This window comes from Lutra lutra, chromosome 1 (genome assembly GCF_902655055.1).
Source record: "Lutra lutra chromosome 1, mLutLut1.2, whole genome shotgun sequence".
In the NCBI taxonomy this organism is placed as follows: domain Eukaryota; kingdom Metazoa; phylum Chordata; class Mammalia; order Carnivora; family Mustelidae; genus Lutra; species Lutra lutra.
The window spans coordinates 149,791,672-149,814,568 of record NC_062278.1 but is presented as its reverse complement, the minus strand read 5'-3'; the positions used below and the strand labels follow the sequence as shown (position 1 = coordinate 149,814,568).

General features: G+C 35.0%; 1 protein-coding gene across 1 annotated transcript in view; it reads right to left on the bottom strand.

Annotated features, from left to right (window-relative positions):
* STT3B (STT3 oligosaccharyltransferase complex catalytic subunit B) overlaps positions 1–22,897 on the bottom strand; it is a 100,383-nt gene that overhangs the window by 48,528 nt on the left and 28,958 nt on the right. Inside the window, exons 2-3 of the mRNA XM_047738981.1 lie at positions 8,188–8,296; positions 4,062–4,349 (exon numbers count right to left, since the gene is read on the bottom strand). Coding sequence (XP_047594937.1) covers positions 4,062–4,349; positions 8,188–8,296 — 397 coding nt within the window. The remainder of the gene's footprint in view (positions 1–4,061; positions 4,350–8,187; positions 8,297–22,897) is intronic.

Here is a 22,897-nt window from a genome sequence, read left to right as displayed (position 1 = left end):
GATATACATGCAAACACAGTGTCACACCAGTGGGAACTGATATGGGAAACAGTGGGAGACACAGCACATAGGAAAACCTGAACTGTCTGAGGAAAGGCTGGAAGCTCAGTGTGGAAACTTTAAAAAGTTCAGAGTGAACCCATTCGTACAAAGGCCCCTACAATTCTGTAGGGTTTGCCTCCAGGAACTCCATCAGGTTCTTAAAGTAAATATAAGAAACAAATCCCCTTTCCAGTACAAGGAAGGGAAAGGAACCATTTTGAAATACGTCTGAACATTCTGTTCTTAACAAGGCCTGTCCTTGGAGAACGTATGTGGGGGAGGGGAAATATCCAACTCCAGTCAGCTCCAGCCAACGCTGGCTACTTAAGGCAGAGGGGAGGAGGGCAACACACTTACAAAGTCCACAATCCTGCTTACTAAAAGACTCAGACCTAATCATACAAGTACAGAATGCTTTCCCTTTCCATACACCTTAACTCTTATTCATCATAATTCCTTTTACCTAGTACATCAGGAAAAGAAAGAATGAATACAGTATTTGAAACCATGACAGAGAATTCCCCAAACTAATGTCAGACACCAAACCAGAGATCCAGGAAACTCAAGCACTAAAGAAAAAATGCCAAAAATCCAACTACCCTGTACCAGGCACATCTCTGTCAAACTACAGAAAGTTAAAAAAAAATTCTGAAAAAAGCCAGAAGAAAGACAACTTACCTAGAGGGACAAAAATTACATGACACCTACTCAGAAACCAACCAAGCAAGAAGAATAGAACAGAATCAGATATTTAAAGTACTGAGAGAGAAAAACACCAACCCAGAATTCTGTACCCTGTGAAATTATCCTTCAAAATTTAAGGAGAAATAAGGACTTTTGCAGACAAACAAAAATTGAGAGAATTTGTTGACTGTAGGCCTGCCTTGCAATAAACATTAAAAGTTCTTAGAAGAAAATAACACAGATCAGAAAACTGAGATTTACATAAAGAAAGGAAGAGCACTGAAGATGGAATAAGTAAAAAATAAAAACTACTTCAGGGTGTCCGGGTGCTGGCTCAGCTGGTTAATGCATCTGCCTTCATCCTGATCCCAGGACCCTGAGGTGGAGCCCCTCATCTGCCTCCCTGCTCAGTGGGGAGTCTGCTTCTTCTTCTCCCTCTGCTCATGCTATCTCTCTCTCTCTAATAAAATCTTGAAAAAACACAACTATTTATTCTTAATTGATCTAACACATAAGTTTTTTGAAAATAATACCAACTATGTATTCTATTATGCATGCTAATGAGTATAACCTTACATATATATGATTACATATGCATGAAATGAATGACAGCAATGATAGAGGGAATAAGATGGAGGAATTAGGATTATTTTGTTATCATAAAGTACTCAAACTACCTGTGAAGTGGTACAGTGTTCTTTGAAAGGTGACTTGGAATAGTTGTAAATGTATGCTGCAAACTCTAGGACAACCACTAAAACAGTAAAAAACAAAACAAAAACTGACACACTAAGAAAGGAGAGAAAATAGAATCCTATAAAATGTTCACTTAAAACCGTAAGAGGCAGAGAAATAGTGAAGGGCAAAAAAAGAAACAAAGAGCAGGGTAACAAAAAGAAAACAGGAAGACATATAGTATAAATATTAATCCAACAATATCAATAATCACTTTGCATGCCAATAGTCTAAATGCACCCATTAAAAAACAAATTGACAGGACAGATCAAAAACAAGACCCAAATTTTTGTTGTCTGCAAGAAACCTAGTTTAAACATAAAGATACATAATAGATTAAAAATGAATAGATGGCAAAAAAATACATACCATGCTAACACTAATTGAAAGAAAGCAGGAGTAGCTATATTAATTTCAGATCAGACTTCAAAGTAAGTAAAGTTATCAGGGATAAGAAAGGCATTACATAATTATACATAATGACAAAGGGATTAATTTCTCCAAGAAGAAATAACAACCCTTAAAGTCTATACACCTAGCAACAGAGCATCAAACTAAGCAAGGAAAAAACTGATAGAAATGCAAGGAGAAATAGATGAATCCACTATCTTTGGAGACTTCAAAACCTCTCGCTCAGAAACAGACAGAAGCAGAAGCTAGATAATCAGTAAGGACGTAGGTGAACTCAAAATCATCAAAAAACTAGGTATCCTGGATCTACAAACTACTTCATCCACAACCAGGAAAATAATACATTCTTCTCAAGGCCACATACATGAAACATTCATCAAAATAAACCACATTCTGGGCCATAAAATACATCTGAACAAATTTAAAGAACTGAAGTCAAATAATGTGCATTCTTAGCCCACAAAGGAATCAAACCAAAAAATCAGTAACAGAAAGATAACTAAAAAACTGGAATTAAACAACATACTTCTAAGTAACACACAGGTCAAAGATTAACTCCCAAGAAAAAATTAAAAATATTACCTAAATAAAAATAAAAACACAATTTATTAAAATTTGTGCCATACAGAAAAAAGTAGTGCTTATAGAGAAATTTATAGCACTGAATGCATATATTAAAAAAGAAAGATCTAAATTAGTAACCTAAGTTTCTATCTTAGGAAACTAGAAGAAAAAAAAAAAGGACAATTTAAATCTAAAAGAAGTAGAAGAAAAAAGAATTACAAAGAAAATCAATAAAACTGAAAATAATAGGGATAAATCAATGAAACCAAAAACTGGTTCTTTGAAAGATCAACAAAATTAGACTCTAGACAAAGAAAAGAAAGAGGACATAAATTACTATTAGAAATGAAAGAAGTAATATTACTACTGATCCCATGGACAGTTTATTAAAAGGATAATAAGGGGAATACTAAGAACAACCTTATGTCCACAAATTTGATTACCTAAATGAAATGGACCAAATCCTTTTAAGACAAAATCTGCCAAAACTCACACAAGGAGACAATCTAAACAAACCTGTATCTATTAAAGAAATTTACCCCATAATTAATAATAACCTTCCGAAATAGAAAGCACCAGGCCAAGATGGGTTTACTGGTGAATTCTACCAAACATTTAAGGAAGAAATTATACCAATTCTCTATAATCTCTCAGAAAATAGAAGTGAATACTTTCCTAATTCATTCTATGAGACCAGTATTACCCTAATATCAAAACCAGGCAAAGACATTGTAAGAAAACTACAGACCAATATATATTATGAACATAAATGTAAAAATCCTCAACAAAACAGCAAATCAAATCCAGCAATGTATTATAAAAATTATATGTCATGACCAAGTAAGATTTATCTCTGGTATGAGATAAATTTGAAAATTAATTAATGTATCAAATAAAAAAAGGGGGGGATTACCAATAAATACAGAAAAAACACTTGACACAACCCATCCACTCCTGATAAAATCTATCAGCAAGCTAATAATAGAGTGGAGCTTTCTCAAGTTGATACATATCTACCAAAAATTTACAGCTACCATCATACTGAATGTTAAAAGGCTCAAAGCATTCCCACTAAGATCAAGAACAAAGCAAGGATGTCCCCTCTCACCATTCCTTTTGAACATCATGCTGGAAGTACTAGCTAATGCAAAAAGACAATAAAAGGTATATAGATTGGGAAGAAATAACTTGGCAACAGCAAAATAATGCTAGTTTTGCAACAGAACTCAAAATCCCAAGCCATTAAATCACATTTCAACTTTCCTAAGTATTTTTGACCCTTTTCCCCACTCAAAAAGAAACAAACAAAATCGCTAGGTGGCTTTTTGATAGCCTCATTTTTGGAGCTATAACATATAAAGTCAGGATACATCATCATCATCTGTAAAACAGGTATAACAGAATTGATGTAAATTGATCATATACACATGGGCAGCAAGGAGAGGGAGAGTGCGCACAGGAGCAGTACATGACATTTTAAAATGTTATTCATTATTAAGTTTACTATGAACAGTAACAGATCCCTGTATGGGAACTATAATTGATAAAGGAAAAATATGTACAACCTACCGCATCTCCATACAAAGTTCATGAATATTAAATGGAAGTAAAACATTGTTACTTACCCACAAGTAGTATGTGAACTGAAGTGCAAAAATAGCAATGCCTTCATTATCAAAGGAGCCAGCTACTGACCGAGAAATGTAACCTGGTACAATAGCAATAAAACAAGCAGCTAAAAGTCCTGCTCCTTGGTTCCAAAGTTCTCTGGTAAGCAGGAAAGTAGATATAGATGTAAGGCCGCTAAAAGTCGGTGCAAGGAACACACATACATCTCTTATATGAACAGTTATGTTCAATGTATTTAAAATCCAATGGATAAGGCCAGCTGTTATCATCAACCCTGGGTAAACCTAGGAAGATAAAAATGGAAAATTTAATTACATATAAAATAAGGTAGCTCATAACACTAACATGAGTTCTTTTATTTTTTCACATTTTTTTTTTTTTACAGTAAAGAGTCTGAGGATAAGGTCTCAAAACAGTTTGCCTTCTTCACCATACTCCTACACTACAAAATTAAACCTTCTTTTATATTGGATACGAAGGAAAAGCTCATATATGGAGCAACAGATATTTAAATAAAGATCAGACAGAATGAATCATTAAAAATGAAAATGTTTAGAAATGGAAAACTGTAGGCAAGTTTCTTGTTAATTCTACGAACTATTTTGTCACTATAAAACAGGGTCTTAGTCTAACTTGCTCTTAAGTTTGGGGTTTTAACATTTTTTTGCCCACACTTTTATGTATGTAAGGGAATAAGGAAAAAAAAAAGATAAGAAAAGTTATGTGCAATATTACGTATGTATCTTCCCTCCTTTCAAAGCCAAGATTTGGGATGTAAAAAACTCCAGCTAGGAAGAAAAACCTAGTCAGCTGATGAATTCAAAGAAATATTTTGGGCCTCTTGGAAGGTTGAACATTTTTATACCACTGAAGGTACTTAAGGATGGAAGAGAATAATAATAAACTAGAAGAGGCCAGTTAACAGTTACACTCCTTATCCTCATCCTAAAAAAGGAAGAAGAAACATTAGGAGGATTCAGAGAAAAACAAATAGGATATTATTTTTGAGCTATTCACAGGTGATTAAAATGTATAATTGCATTTCCATCCTTATCTAAATCCTAAAAGATTCTTTCCTTTCTCCATCACAGGACTCCAAAAAAAGTTATAAATTTCCTTTCCCAGCTATACTATTTAAGACTGCAAACTCCCTATGGTCTTTAGACCTTTCCCCTTGCTTTTTCTCCTTCATACTTATCACTATTTCACATACTTTTTATGTCACTTACTTTATTGTCTATTAACACCCTCACAAGAATATAAGCTCTGGAAGAGCAGGAAAATCTTCCTCAGCACCCAGAACAATGATTTGGCACAAAATGGACACACAATTCCCGTTGAGTTACATGAAAGGAGAATGGAATTAAAGAAGGGTGTAAAGTGTGGCAATCATCACAGTTCTTAAAAATTAAATTTTGTTCCTTTTCATATATAATACCAGGTTCCAGTGTATGGCTTTGACAGTCATATTCAAAGAAAATGAAAATAAGTCCAAAAATACCTCTAAAGGTAGTCAATACATCCATGATAAGATGGCAGACTAAGCTGACATACAAAATATAGCCAAAACACATACAAAAAAACCTGCCCAACAACAAAAAAACATATTTAAGCTCAAAAGAAAGAGAAATCTCCAAAGATAAAGAGGGAATTCAAAGTAGATACCGATGCCAAAAGAGGAAAAAACCACTCCAGGCCGGATACACACCTTAGGGTCTGGAGGTTGGTAGGGTTACTGTTCAATACAGGGATCAGAGAAAATGCCTAATTCCCAGCACAAATCCAGGGCCTGTTTATGAAACTAGACAGATTATAACCATCCATAAGGGAAGTAGTAAGGAACTTTATGTCTTACTTCCAAAGCTTCGAACAGAAACAAAATGAGAAAAACTCATTCAATACATTTGTGAATATGGGCTCCACATTTATAACAACTTCAGGTGTGAGAAACTTCAAGCTAAGAAATAATAACCTCTGAAAACTGTCCTAGAACCAGTGAAACCCCTATGGGCTCTAGTGAAAGCAAATGAGAAAGATTTTTATAGAAGTGGTCGTAAATACTAGGACACCAGGAGTCTCAGAAAACAAACTCCCAGTAAGGAAGAATTCAAAATAAAAAGTTATAAACACCAGAAACAAATTATTGTCATCAAATATTACAATCAGGTACATAACAAGATGTGCACGATGAAGTGCAGATAATAGCCATCTACCACAACATCTCTCATCACTCAATACCTTTCTAATTTGCCCTGGAGACCATGACTCTTCTCCTTGTTTCTGTATCTCTGTTTACACCAAGGATAAGAAAATGCCCCCAGATTAGAAACAACATTTTACTATCATGGAGAACATATTCTTTCCAGAGAGGGAACATTTATAAGATGTGGCTATATGCTACACCCCAATCAAGTCTCAATAAATTTCAAATTCAAGTCTCAATAAATTTCAAAGGACTGAAACTACAGAATTTGTTCTCTAACCATAAGTATAAAGCAAAAAAAGATAACTAGGAAGTCCTCCTATGTTTAAAAGTTAAACACAATTCTAAATAATCCATGAAGCAGCAGGAATGATAATGGAAATTGAAGTAAATTCCAACTTGAATGAAAATAAAAGTACTAGTATAGGGGGGCGCCTGGGTAGCTCACTGGGTTAAAGCCTCTGCCTTCAGCTCAGGTCATGATGCCAGGGTCCTGGGATCAAACCCCACATCGGGCTCTCTCCGCTCAGCGGGGAGCCTGCTTCCACATCTCTCTGCCTGCCTCTCTGCCTACTTGTGTCAAATAAATAAATAAAAACCTTAAAAAATAAATATCAAATAAATAAAAATCTTAAAAAAAAGTATTACATACCAAAACTTAGGCTTTATAAATGTAGCTAAAACAGGGATTAGTGGGAATTTATAGCTTTAAAATAAAGAGATTAATAACAAAGAAGAGTTATTGAGCAAACTATATTAAGAAGTCAGAAAAACATCAAAATAAACTCAAGAAAATGGAAAGAAGGAAATAAATTGAAATTAATACAATAAAAGACAAACACATAATAAAGATAATCAATAAAGCCAGTTTCTTTGGTTTAGAGATCTAATAAAATTGATAAACCTTTGACAAAATATCAAGGAAAAAATAAGACTAAACACGTATTTCCCCAAAGATCACTTGTACTTTCTCGGGGCGCCTGGGTGGCTCAGTGGGTTAAGCCTCTGCCTTCAGCTCAGGTCATGATCTCAGGGTCCTGGGATCGAGCCCCACATCGGGCTCTCTGCTCAGCAGGGAGCCTGCTTCCCCCCCTCTCTCTGCCTACTTGTGATCTCTCTCTCTCTGTAAAATAAATAAAATCTTTTAAAAAAGAAAAACGATATCTTGTACTTTCTCTTCAACATTCTCCTTACATTCCAGATCATAAAAATATTTCCCTTATGTCATATTGTGAATATAATAGCTCCCCATGAGTTATGATCAGTACTCAATTACCTAAAGTAACTTAGGGCAGCTTTAGGACCTAAAATTTAAAAATTATCTGGGGGTGCCTGGGTGGCTAAGTCGATTAAATGTCTGACTCCTGATTTCGGCTCAGGTCATGGCCTCAGGGCTGTGACACCGAGCCGGGCTTTGGGCTCTGCACTGGACGTGGAGCCTGCTTAAAATTCTCTCTCCCCCTTTCTGTCTACCCCTTCTACTCCCTCCAAAATAAATAAATAAAATTATCTGATTCTTCTAAATGTCTATTTTCTTCCAGAAAGTATTATTTTCAATAAAGTTGCTATTGAACAAAACAAAACCACAAATAACCTTAAGATGTACTGTGATAAGAAATGTCTCCTCCCAGACTCCACTTGCCAAAAATAATGGGTAGTGTGAGATAACCCAAACAAGTATAGGGAAAGGGGTGGGGGAGAAGAAGGGAGTGTCAAGAAGAGATTTAGTATATTAAATACTAAACAGCCACAAAAAATTGTATTAGTTAACTCTACAAAATTTTTAAGAATCTCCATCACCTTAGCAACTAATTTACTAAATTTACTAATTTACTAGCAAATAATTTACTAAAATAACTATAAAACTTATGATTAACATAACTGTTATGAGTAACATAAATAACTGCACATATACTTACAGTACCACCTACTATTCTTCCTAGTGGATACCATGCTCTTTCATCAAACCAATTTAAAAATTCATAGAACCCATGAGATGCAAGATGATGTGTTGATCTATAGTTAAACCTAGAGGAAAGAGGAAAAAAGGAAATGTTATGAAAGTCTGCACACTAGAAAGAAACAGCCCTATCTTTCTATTATAAACGTAAATATCTTTATATTTAACTCTAAGGCTACATACATATTTCTTTCATAGAAATTGACATTATTCTCCAAGGAATAGGCTTATACCACTTATATAAAACCAAAAACAAAGACCTCCCCCGCAAAAAAGCCACGCCTACAAAATTAATAATGCTCAAATTAACATTTGGCCATTGCTTAAAGTACAGGTGGTTATGCACAGTTATGCATTTGAACAAAAAAAGGTGAGGGCACACAATTCACCACATGGTCCAAGTCAATGACTCTCAAAAGATTAAGAACCACTAACAAAAGACAGTATCAAAATGAAAGGAGCACACTTGACATGATTGCCTCCAATCCTACAACCCTAAAAATTATAGGAATAAAGAATAAGTTATAATAGCACTAGACCATAAGAGAATAAAGTATAAATAAACTATAAGAGCAATGCAAAACAAGAATATGACCTTCAGGAATGAGAAATTTAGTCAATGGAAGACAAAAGACAAATGAGAAGAAATGCACAGCATTTTTAGATAAATTTCATCAAATACAAAAATAGCACACCCACTGGAGAAAAGTAAGCAACACGACAGCTATGCATCAAAACAAATGGAAGAATACCATAGGAAGCAGAAACAGGACTATCTGCAGAGACCAAGACAAGCCACAGCTGACTGAAAGGATGTAATAACTGTAAATATATACACACTCAACAGTAGAGCACTTAAATATATTAAGCAAATGTAGCAGATCCAAAAGCAGAGACAGCAATGCAATAAATATTGGGGGACTTTGATATCTACTTTCAATACTGGATAGAACATAAAGAGAGATAAGGCAATACTGGACTTGAACCACACTTCAAACCAAATGGATCTAGCAGATTAATACAGAACATTACATCTGACAGTGGCAGAACACATATTATTCTTAGGCATGCACAGAATTTTCTCCAGAATATGTTAGGTCAGAAAACAAGTCTTAGCAAATATAAGATGACTGAAATTATATCAAGTATCTTTTCCAGCCACCATAGTAACACTCTAGAAATAAAAAAAAAAAAGTGGAAAATTCACATATGTGTGGAAATTGAAAATATTGTCCTGAACAATCAACAGGTCAAAGGAGAAATAAAAGGGACAATAAAAAATGTCTTGAGATAAACACAATAAGATTGCAACATAGCAAAACTTACAGAATGCATGAAAAGCAGATTTAAGAGGAAAGTTTAGAGTAATAAACATCTACATTAATAAGAAACAGATCTCAAATAACCTAATTTTACACCTCAAGGAACTAGAAAAAGAATAAACTATGCCCACAGTTAGCAGAAGAAAGGAAATAAAAAGATCAGAGCAACGATAAATGAAATAAAATCTAGAAACACAAAAGAAAGGTCAACCAAACTAAGAACTGGTGTTTTTGAAAAGATAGGCAAAACTGACAAACCTTTGGCTAGACTAAAAGAGAGAAGACTCAGATAAATACAATCAGAAATGAAAGGCGAGATATTATAACTGATACCACAAAAATACAAAGGATCATTAGAGACTACTATGAACAGTTATATACCAACAAAGGAGACAACCTAGAAGAAATGAATAATTAAAAACATATAGCCTACATCAAGACTGAACCAGAAGAAATAAAAAATCTAAACAGACCAATAACAAGGAGACTGAATCAGTAATCAGAAGCATCCCCCAAAGAAAATCCCAACAAGATGGCTTTAATGGCAAATTCTACCAAACATTCAAAGAATAACTAATGCTAATCCTTCTCAAACTCTTCCAAAAAATCAGAGACAACACTTCCAAACTCATTTCCTGAGACCAGATCTGTCCTAACAAAGCCAGATGAGGGCACGACAGGATATATAAGATTACAGGCCAATGTCCCTGATGAACATACATGTAAAAATCAAGAAAATACTAGGCAAACTGAATTCAATAGCACATTCTTCAATACATCATGATCATACAGCATCATCAACAGGTATATATCCTTGGCAGTCAAGAATGGTTCAATGTATGGCAATCAATGTGATAGACCATATTAACAAAAACGAAGGAAAAAAAATCACATGATCATTTCAATAAATGCAGAAAAGGCATTTGGCAAAATTCAACCTCCTTTCACAACAAAAACTCTCAACAAATTGGGTGCAGAAGGAAAGTACCTTAACATAATAAAGGTCGTATCTGACAAGTCATTAGCTAAACAACCTACTTGATGTTGAAAGTTTAAAAGATTTTCCTCTAAGATCAGGAGCAAGACAAAGGAAAGCACTCTTACACTACTATACAACACAAAGCTAAAGTCCTAGCCAAGCAATCTGGCAAGAAAAAGAAATAAAAGGCATCCAAATTGGGAAAGAAGAAGCAAAACAGTTTGCAGAAGACACAATCTTATATGCAGAAAAACCCAGACTCCACCAAATAACTGTCAGAACTAATAAAAAGAATTCAGTAAAGATGCAGGCTAAAAAATCATCATTCAAAACTCAGTTGCATTTCTGTGCATTAACTGTGAAATATCTCAACGAGAAATTAAGGAAACAACCCCATTTACAATAGCATTAAAGTCAATATACTACTTAGGAATAAATTTAACCAAAGTGGAAGATCTGTTCACTGAAAACTATAAAATGAAAGACAAAGTAAATGGAAAGATACTCCATGTTCTTGGATTGAACCAGTATTATCGTTAAAATGTTCACAGTATCCAAAGCAATCTACAAATTTGATGCAATCCCTATAAAAATCAAAACATTTTTCACAGAAAAAAAAAATCCAAAAGTGTTTATGGAACCACAAAAGACTTTAACTATCCAAAGCAGTCTCGATAAAGAAGAAGGTGGTATCACAAAGATGGAGGAATCATTCTTCCTGACTTTATTCCTGACTCTATTACAAAGCAATAGTAATCAAGACAGTATGGTACTGGCATTAAAAAGAAAGAAACAAACCAATCAGAGTAACAGGACCAAGAAATAAACCCACATACATGGAGTCAACTAATCTTTGACAAGGGTACCAAGAACAAATAATGGGGAAAGAATAGTCTCTTCAATAACGGTGTTGGGAAAACTTAGATATTGTATGTAAAAGAATAAAAGTGGACCCTTATCTTACATCACACACAAAAATTAACTCAAAATGCATTACAGACTTACAGGTAACACCTGAGACCATAAAACTCTAAAACAAACAAACAAAAAACAGAAAAAAAGTTCCTGAAAACCGCCTTTGGCAATGATTTGTTGGGGGGGGGGGGGACACCAAAAACAAGCAACATAAGCAACAAAACTAAGACTGTATCCAACGAGAAAGTTTGTGCAAAGCAAAGAAAAAAAGAAACAATATGAAAAGGCAACCTATGGAATAAAAAAAAATTTGCAAACCATATATCTTTTTTTTTAATAATTTTTTAAAAAAACCATATAATGTATTATTAGCCCCAGGGGTACAGGTCTGTGATTCACCAGGTTTACACACTTCACAGCACTCACCATAGCACATACCCCTCCCCAATGTCCGTAACCCCACCACTCTCTCCCTACCCCCCTCCCCTGAGCAACCCTCAGTTTGTTTTGTGAGATTAAGAGTCACTTATGTGCAAACCATATATCTAATAAGAGGTTAATTTCTAGAATATATAAGGAACCCATGCCACTCAATAACAACAAAAACCTCCTCAAATAAAAAACAAATTTGATTTAATAATGGAGCTGAACAGACATTTCTCCAAAGACATACATATGGTCAACAGACATATGAAAAGGTGCTCAACATCACTATCTACCCGGGAAATGTAAACCAAAGCCACAATGAGATACACCTCACACCTATTAGGATGGCTATCATCAAAAAGATAAGAGGTAACAAATGTCAAGGGTTTGAGAAAAGGAAACCTTGTACAGGGATGGTGGGAATATAAATCGGGATGTCCATTATGGAAAACAGTATGGAAGCTCCTTAAAAAATTAAAATGGAACCACCAGCAATTCTATTTCTGAGTATAAATCCTGAAGAAAAAAATCAGTATCTGGAAGAGATATCTGCACTCCCATGTTTACTACAGCGTTCTTCATAATAGCAAAGATATGGAAACAACCTAAATGTCTGTCAATGGATGAATGGAAAAAAAATGTAAATATATATAAGGGACTCTTATCTGCCACAAAGCAGAAGGAAATCTTGTCATTTGGTTTGTAACACCATCGATCAAACTGGAGGGTATTATATTACGAAAAAATAAGCCAGACAGAGAAAGAGAAATACTATATGGTATCAATTATAAGTGGACTACTAAAAGAAAAAAATGTTTAACTCAATAGACGGTGGTTGCCAGGGGATGTGGGAATGGGACGAACTGGGGAGATGATGGTCAAGAGGTACAAACTTTCAGTCATAACATGAATAAATTCTAAGGATTTAATGTACTACTTGGTGACTATAGTTAATAATACTATATTATGTACTTGAAATTTGTTGAATAGATCTTTAGGAACCTCATCTAAACAAAAGTAACGTGAAGAAATGCATGTGTTTATTAAATTGATTTCAGTAATTATTTCACAATGTAGGTCTATCAAATCATTTTATACAACTTTGTCGATTAAATTTCAATAAAGCTGGAAAAAGTATTACGAAAAAAATTAATCCGGAAAGTTTTCCCATTTCTCTTAACTGGGAAAAAGAAACCGCATACACAACTCAATAAATTTCAGAATGCTAAGGATAATTAGAAGTCTCTGGATTTTTAACCCACATCTCCAGTCCTCTTCCTGATTTCTGTACAGGCAGCCTCCTTTACCCAAGATCCTCTCATTAACTCTAACTCTCCCCAGGTGTCAGTTACATCTGGGTCTCTTCAGTAATTATTACCAGCATGCCCAACAATTTACCAATCTTTCTCCCTGTCTACATCAGTTTTTTTGGTTTGATTTGGTTTTGTCTTTCAATGTCATCAAGGCATCTCAAACTTAATATCCAACTACATTCATGATCAGACTCCTCCAAACACACACACACACACACACACACACACACACACACACACACACTGCTTTCAGGGTGTTCTACCATCTAAGTTGAAGACAAAAATCTAGATGTCATCCTTGATAGTTCCTTCCCTCTCACATCCTATACACAAATCATAATCAAGTTGTCATTTTACTTCTGAAATATCTCTGAAATTTATCCACTATTACTGATACCACAAAAATACAAAGATCCTAAGAGACTACTATGAACAATTATACACCAACAAACTGGACAATCTGCCCACTCTTTCTATTCTGACACTAGCACTCTAATCCAAGCTATCATCTTAAATAGATTATAGTGGTAGTCTCCAATTCATCTCCCTAGATCCATTTTGCCTATCTCCTAAATTTCCAATCTGTTCCAAGCTCAACAAAGAACATCTTTTCAAAATACAAACATGATCATATTGCAACCTTCTGCTAAACTATTCAAAGGCTTCCCCTCATAAGTTAAAATTTTTTTAAGGGAAGGAATCTCTACTTAACAAAGCCACACACACTCTAGCTTTTATACAACACTACAGTCTTATTTCATACCTTGCTATCTCCCTACTTCCCATATACAGTAGCCCCTCCCTTATCTGTGAGGGGTATATTCCAAGACCCCCAGTGAATGTCTGAAACTGCAGAGAGTACAAATCCCTATATATACTACATTTTCTCAAATACATACCTATGATGATAAAGTTTAACTTATAAATTAGGCACAGTTAGAGATTAACAATAATAAAATAGAATTATAACAATGTACTCTAATAAAAGTAAAATGAATGTGGTCTGTCAAAATATTTTATTGTATGGAACTCATCCTTCATATAATGATGTGAGATGATAAACTGCCTATGTGAGGAGATAAAGTGAAGTGAATGATGTAGGCATTGTGAAGTAGCATTAGGCTAATGTTAACTTTCTGACAGGAGGATCATCTACAGTTGACCAGTTAACTGAAACCACAGAAAGTGAAATCACAGATAAAGTGGGGGACTGCTGTACCCATCAGTTCTCCATACTCACTTTGTTCCTTCCTAGGATCTTCAGACTGTTAATTCCCTCTCCCTGGATCACTAGTATCTCCCTCTTCTTAGCTTAAATAACTCGTCCTTCAAACTTCAGCACATTTCTAGGGATGCTGTTCTGAAATGGTTCAGTGTACTTCCTAGCACTTGCCACAGATCTATTTTCACATTAGTTAACTTAATATTTACCTTACTAGATAAATACTCCCATTAGGATACCACTATGTCTCCAACATCTGGTACAGCATGTAACACACAGTAGCCTCAAAAATGTTAAAAGAATAACTGATTTCATAAATGTTTTTCAGTGGGGGTGAGATACAATCAAGCTATCTTTTTTTTTTTTAAAGATTTTATTTATTTATTTGACAGACAGAAATCACAAGTAGGCAGAGAGGCATGCAGAGAGAGAGAGGGAGAAGCAGGCTTCCCGCTGAGCAGAGAGCCCGATGCGGGGCTCGATCCCAGGACCCTGGGATCATGACCTGAGCCGAAGGCAGAGGCTTTAATCCACTGAGCCACCCAGGCGCCCCTACAATCAAGCTATCTTGATAGGTACCTAAAGCCAATTTTAAATGGTATCCCCAAATTAAAGACAAAGACAGATTTAACTATATACTTGCTGAGACCCAAGCCTGAAGGCATAATTAAAAAGTTAGAACAAATAAGAAAGCTCATTAAGATTCTATTGAAAACCCAGTCAAGATACTTAAAAATAAACATAAACATAAGTAGAATGTGTTTAGTCCCATTTTATCCCCAGGATCAAGTTACTCCTGGTATGTAAGATTCCCAGAACTCCCTTATGGATTCTTACATACACATTCTCTTTGATATTCAGTTAACTTCCTCCTGCCTGAATTGTCATTTGTTTTTCTATCCATTTTCTGACTCAATTTCCAACCCATCACTACGAATGTTCTTCTGCATGCCCTTGTGGCTTTCATCTCTTACCTCCTAGAAGTGAAACAACAGGACTATAAAAGGCAGTACACTCATTTCACAGGGCACATTCAATGTTAGTCACTATTTTTTTTTATTTTTATTTTTTTTGGACCCATAATAAAGTACCCCATTCTCATCCTTCCCCCTACACAACACACCACTCAACTAATCTAAGCCCTGTGTGACAGCTAACTATGACTATAGGAATAAATAAATAAAAAGGGGACACTCTACCCGAGAGTTCTTGCTGCTGAGTAATATCACCAACACAGGATTACCAAACTTAAATACTGCCAATAATGGTAACAATGTTTGACATTTCCATGATAACTCCTGAGGTTCAATACTTTTCATATATTTGCTGGCCATTAAAATTTCCTCTTGGGTAAAGTGTGTGTTGAAATACTTTGCACATTTTTTTCCTAGGTGATTTGGATAAATTTTTCATAAGCTGTAATCTTTCATTCTGTGGCTTCTCTTTTCACTTGCAATAGTATTTAAAAGAGCAGAAATTCCTGACATGAACCTAATTTACCAACTTTCTGCTATAGGGTTAGTGATTTCCTCCTGGTTAAAAATAAAGTCTTTTCCTACCTCAGAGTCATAAGGATACTGTTTTATTTTCTTTATGTCAACTTACAGTTTCAACTTACTTATTTAATATACCGGGAACGGGTTATTTTACATGGTGTGATATAGGGATTCAATTTTATTTTTATTTTCTCCTTATAAAGAATCATTCCACCATCATTTATTAAAACAACTACCTTGGGGCGCCTGGGTAACTCAGTGGGTTAAAGCCTTTACCTTCCTCTTCGGCTCAGGTCATGATCCCAGTATCCTGGGATGGAGGCCCCGCATCGGGCTCTCTGCTCTGCAGGAAGCCTGCTTCCCTTCCTCTCTCTGTCTGCCTCTCTGCCTACTTGTGGTCTCTGTCAAATAAATGAATAAAATCTTTAAAAAACAAAAACTATCTTTTCTCCATTGCTCTACAATTCCACCCCCATAGCATATTAAAGGTTCATAATGTGCATATCTGTTTTTAGACTCTACTCCGTTAAAGTGGTCTTTATGTCTATCCTTGCATCAATAATATGTAACCTTCATTACTGAAGCTTTAAATTGTTATCTTGATACCTGGTAGGACATTTTTTTAACTGTGGTTTTATTTTGTCCTTTTGCATTTCTATATAAATTTTAAAATAAGCCTGTCAATTCCACCAAAAAAAAAAAAAAAAGTGAGGTTTTGGGCTGAAAGTCCATTAACTCTACACAGCAGGTTGGGGAGAATTAACATCTTTACAAAACTGACTCATCAAACCTATAGTTTATCTCCTTCATTTAAATCTTCTTTAATGTCTCTCCAGAAAATGTACAACTTAACCTTAGAGATCTTGTACATCTTTGCTTAGATTTATTCCTATCTTTAATGGTATCTTCACTTAATTTTTAAAAATTCTGTTTAACATTGACAGGAAATCTCTTGATATTTTTAAGATTTTTTTTTTTTTTAATTTGACAGATCACAAGTAGGCAGAGAGGCAGGCAGAGAGAGAGGAGGAGGAGGCAGGCTCCCTGCTGAGCAGAGAGCCTGACGCAGGACTCGATCCCAGGACCCTGAGATCAGGACCTGAGCCGAAGGCAGAGGCTTTAACCACTGAGCCACCCAGGCGCCCCGCTTAATATTTTTACATTGATTTTATAACCAGAAACCTTGGAAATGCTTATTAATTCTAATAATTTATCACTAGATTCCTTCAGACTCTAAATTTGAAAATCAATAAACTTCCCTGTGACTGTTAAAAACAAAGAGATGTGTCAAAGACTACTTGGCAAACTTCAGGTTTTGAAAGCCCTGTTGTAAGAAGTAATAGTTTGTTCCCATTTTGTTCTATCCAATTTATCAGCCCTTACAACTGACAATCTTTTCAGTTAGCAGAAAAATAGAATTTTAATTTCATTCAAAGTAAACAAAGTTAATTGAAATAGTTAAGACATACAGTATGAAATTCCAAAATGGAATAAGCTACTGTACTTCAAACTTCTGTGTATATACATGTAGTTTACATATACACACAGATATATATTTAATTGTAATAAAATTACAGACATATTATTTACATAATTATACACACAAGGAATACAACACATATATATGTATTTAAAAAAAAAAACAAGTATGTGGCTTCCAGAAGCAAGTTCTTTATTCCTATTTTCTTACTTTTCATTGTTTCCTATGGATATAGGGAAAGGCAATAATAAAATACAGTCTCTGAATACATAATATACACAATACACATATATGTAAACTTTGTTATGGAAAGTATCACACACACAATCTCATATATCCAAATTATAGTTCTCCCCAAGTAAAACTAGGTAAACAGACTGAAAAATGATGTATTAAAGGTTAGAAATCACCAAAATAAAATGGAAATAAAAGAAACACAAGTGGTAAAATAACATCTATCTTAAAATAGTCTCAGAACACTATCAGATTTTACATGTATCCCTTCCTTTATTTATATTGTCAAGTAACTTTCAGTATTTTAACTTCAATAAAATAATTAGTTTTAAAACAATATGACAAAAATGGTAACTATTAGGTACAGATGGTAGCTACATGAAGTTCACTATGGTTCTACTTTTAGTTTTATGCAACATTTTCATGAGTTCTTGCAAAAATAATAAATGCCTCTCCCAAATTTTCTCAACCCAATCTCTAGAGCCAATTTTCAATTCCAGTAATATATGGAAACATGACTTTATTAAGACAGACAAAATAATTTTCATATGGATATTTTTACTTTCTGAAAGGAGCATATCGATAATTCTACTAGTTCCCAGTAACAAGCAAACTGATGGTTTAAAGATGTAAGAAAAGGGGAGCCTGGGTGGCTCAGTGGGTTAAGACTCTGCATTCCACTCAGGTCATGATCCTGGGATTGAGTCTGGAGCCCTGCATGGGGCTCTCTCTGCTCAGCGGGGAGCCTGCTTCTCCCTCTACCTCTGCTGCTCAGCCTGTGATCTCTGTGTCAAATAAATAAATAAAAATCTTAAAAAAAAAATGTAAGAAAAAAGTGGGGATGAAAGAGTATAATGTGATTTTTAAATGTGATAAAGAGCAATAGCCATATTACAAATTAAAAGACGTCTTTAGCAAATCCACTTTTACCCAAAAACTAAGATATGTTAATTTCGTTTTCTTCTGCATTGTATATTTAGGTAAGACCTAAGTGTCCTTTGGCTATTCAAAGGTACTGCATTTTATAACTGCCTTTCCCTGTATCTCTAGGAAACAATGAAAAGAAAATAGGAATAAAAAAGAACTTACTTCTGGAAGCCAGGCCCCTGTTTAATTTTTTAAATCCTTGCAAATCCCAGTGTTACTTCTTCATCACAAAAAACCCTTCAGAAGTTAAGAAAAGTTTATGTACTTGATTTAGGGAGAAGAGACTACCTCCTAAAGTAGTAACATGAGATTAAGAGATGGAATCTTATTCATGAAGAAAAGGTGGTATTTCTTGGGTTCTAGTAGATATTAGTACAATGCTGTATTCAAAACATTACAGCTTAAAAAGAATTTTACAAGCTGGTTTAAGGTTTATCCAGCATGCACTGTATTGTTTCGTTATGAAAACAAACACTAAATTCCATCCCATTTGTAAACTAGTACCAACAACCTTTATGAAGAAAAAGACACTGCCTCTGGACTTTCCTTCTATAAATTTTGTTGATGTACCCACTTGTACATTTGACTTTGGATTTATTTCATCTAAGTAAAATATCTAATGTACACTCAAAACAAAATCTCCTGATTATGAAGCAAAATACAATATACTCTTAATATTAAAGTTAAAAAAAAAAGTATGCCTCAGTCCTAAAATTAACCTATAGCTTTTCTACCTTTGAGAAGAAACCTTTTGGGGGGGGGGGGGGGAGAAGAAGAAATAACAGAAATCTCTGAGGTGGGCAAGGGTTTTGTATGTTTAACTAACATTTCCAATTCTCTACAAAAATATGCCAGTGTATCCTAAAAAAATACTAACATAACTGGAAAATGCCTAAGAATAAATTAAGGAGAAGAACAGTATATTGTTATCCTTAATGTTATGACCGAACTCAAGGCACCTAATACCCACTGTGACTAGCTTTTGAAACATATGTGTAGAATTTGAACTGGAAAAGTTAAGAAAAATAAAAGCTCCTCTTAAGGAGGAAGTAAAAGACAAAGTTCTAGCTCAAAGACAGGCACTAAAGGCAGCACTGAAAGTAAAACGCAAGTTTTCCAAGGGCCAGTTCTGCCATTCTTTTCCCTAAACCATGTTCCTTTTCTAAAACTATCTACCAAATAAATGCATACAAATAATTAAATCTTTAAAGTTTGCTATTTGACATTTCTGGGGAAGGGAGGTGAGGGCAGGCGATGTTGCTCTTTCATAACACTCGCATTAAAATGATGGTCTCCAATAAGTGCCTGCTATAATAATTCCTACCTTTTTCCTACAGATACAAGACTGATACAGGTTTAGGAAACACAGTGAAACTGTCAGAAATCTAGAAACCAGGATTATAAAATAGATTCAAACTACAAGTTACCAGTCTAAATACAGAGGCGATGAGAGACAAAGATGATCCACCTCCCAAAAGTGTTCAGTCCACAAATCTAATTTTCTTAAGACAACACAAGTCTAGTTTAGCTCAGCCTTTACAAATAAAATCTAAGAGACAGAAGAACCAATCAGAAACAGAAAGGAGGAAAGAAAGGAGAGGAAAGCGGCTTTGATCAGTGACAGTGCTAAAGAACAACAAATCCAAGTAGCAAATGAGGGAGGTAAAGAAGGGAGACAGGGCAAAAGGAGAGTGAGGTGGTGGAGTACTGTACCAAGTATTATCACATCTCAGCACAGTCCCCTGAAGACAGAAGCCTCGAATCACCCTAGCGGTGATTTTTTTTTTTTTTTTTTAATTTGCTTGGAGATAAGAAACCAGATTAACTGAAGTTTCTATCAAAAATAAGGATACATGGACTCCCAAGTGAGGGCTAAGGGCTGTCCTCTACGGATAGATAACACATCTCAATTTGATACCATGTGTTTCAAAACCTCCCCCAAACTCCTGCCTAGAACAGCATGTGCCTCGAAAGGTGGCTACTCTATACTGGGCATTAGTATGGTTTTCATTTTTGAAAGATGAATTTTTCTTTTTCTTCCTTCCTTCCTTTCTTCTTCTTCTTCTTTTTTTTTTTTTCTTAAATTCTTGAGCAACAATATGCACCAGGTTTCTGCTAGGCACTAGGAATGGAGCACTAAAAAGGACAGGCAAAGTCACAGCTCTCCTGGAGTTTAAGTGCAACAAACACAAACCAGGTAATTATAGATTGAACAAGAGCTTTGGAAGAAACTACAGGGATGAAATAGAAGAGTAAAACAGGAAGAAGAGAAAGAGGAAGGAAGGAGTGGAGACTTTTTTAAGCAAGGTATAAGTGGAGTCATATAGTATTTGTGAGACTATTAAGGATGGGAGTAACTGGCCATTTCAAAAGGGGAAAAAAGTAAAAAGAAACACACCCAAACACACACACAAAGTCTAGATAAAGAAAAGAAAATCATAGCCAGAAAACATTATTAAGTACTGTTTGGCTGATAATAACCATCATCATCATCTTATCACCATCCTACACAATCTATAAAATGCTTTCACCAAACTCTTCAACAAATATCACTCTCACAAAGGAGATACAAAGCAAGTGGTCCCTATCTCTGCCTCAAATTTCCCTCCTTGGCACCTTTCTTATGCTTCATATGCGTGGTTGAATTGATTTAACCACTATGTGTCTCCAGATAACCATACTCTTCTCAGAATGCTGTAATTTTTCTTTAAAAAGATTTAATTATTTATTTGAGAAAGAAAGGGCATGCAAACAAGCAGGGGGAAGAGCAGAGGTGGAGGGAGTGGGAGGGGTAAAGAATCTCAAACAAGTCCAGGATCATCACAGAGCCCAACTCAGGGCTTGATCCCAGGACCCAAAAACGTGGCCTGAGCCAAAACCAAGGGTCAGATGCTTAACCGACTGAGCCACCTATGCGCCCTAGTATGCAATAATTTCTAATCTTTACTTCCTCCAAAATCTATTTCTCATCTTAAAAAGTTATATGTAAGCATGGGCACACATAATTTTCTAAAAGACTTGCAATCCCTTCTTCCTCTTCCACTATCAACATAGGCTCATTTTTCCCAATTCCTCCTCCCTTATAGACAAGCTTGTCACATAAACGTTAAACAACTACTCTGGGACAATGTCTACTGATAACATGAAAATAATGTCTGCATATGCAATGTATCAAAAACAAATGAGAAAGGACAGGAAAGTAATTTTTCTCACACAGTTTTCTCCTTTGTGGTTTTAAAACTGTTTATAAGATATAAAACAGAGAACTAAGAATTCCTATTTGACCTAAACAGGCTGTTTCACTTTTATAATACACATGGATCAAAAAGTTATTGGGTAGAAAGCAAAGTCTCAGTTCTCATGAGAAGAAAGAATGCAAGACAGACACACAATAAGTTAGTTCTATTGTTTCTATTGCCCATTACTGCAACATCTCCCAAGAGGTAGACAGCTTCCATTATTATCATCATCCATCAATATTTTGAACTGAACAGACTACTTATGAGATTTAAAGTTTAAGAATTTGTTTTGAATTTCCTCCTCTTTCCCGTTATCAAGTATTTTCTAATTCCATAGGAATTTCAAGTATGGTTGTTTCTCATTCTTTATTGAATTTAAAAATCCCATTTTACTCTTTACACCATTTTTCATTAAATCTTTAAACAATCTTGTTACTAACAAGTCAGAAAATTATTCATATGCCCACTTCAGAAATGAAGTCTATAAAACAGCTTATCTATGATAAGTCATTCTCCCTCCTTCTGAAGGAAAAATAGCACCAAAATTTTGTAGAGGTGGCTAATTCGAAGCTCCTTTTGGCTTTCACTCTTACTGTAATATATTACTATAATAATCTATCTAAAAACACAATCTCCACCCTAAGTGAAGCAATAGAAATTCACATTCTCTATTACATATGTCCAATACTTAACTATTTCAATTTGGCTCTTTCCTTCCTAGCAGCAGTCTAGGTCTTCCCTAAGAGAAAAATACTTTTCCTATTTCTTCAGCTATTGCAGCAAAAACTGCAGTACAAAAACACAAAAAGAAAAAGCACGGTCTTTTATTTATTTATTTTTAAGGATGTTATTTATTTGACAGATCACAAGTAGGCAGAGAGAGAGGGGAAGCAGGCTCCCTGCTGAGCAGAGCTCCAGATGTGGGGCTCCATCCCAGGACCCTGGGATCATGACCTGAGCCGAAGGCAGAGGCTTTAACCCACTGAGCCACTCAGGCGCCCCACCAGCACTGTCTTTTTAAAGAAGATACTGTTTTTACAGAAAAGGCCTATTTTACTAACTTTAGAATTCTACATTATTTCCTAAAGAATGTTATTTAACCATGATCAGCTTTAT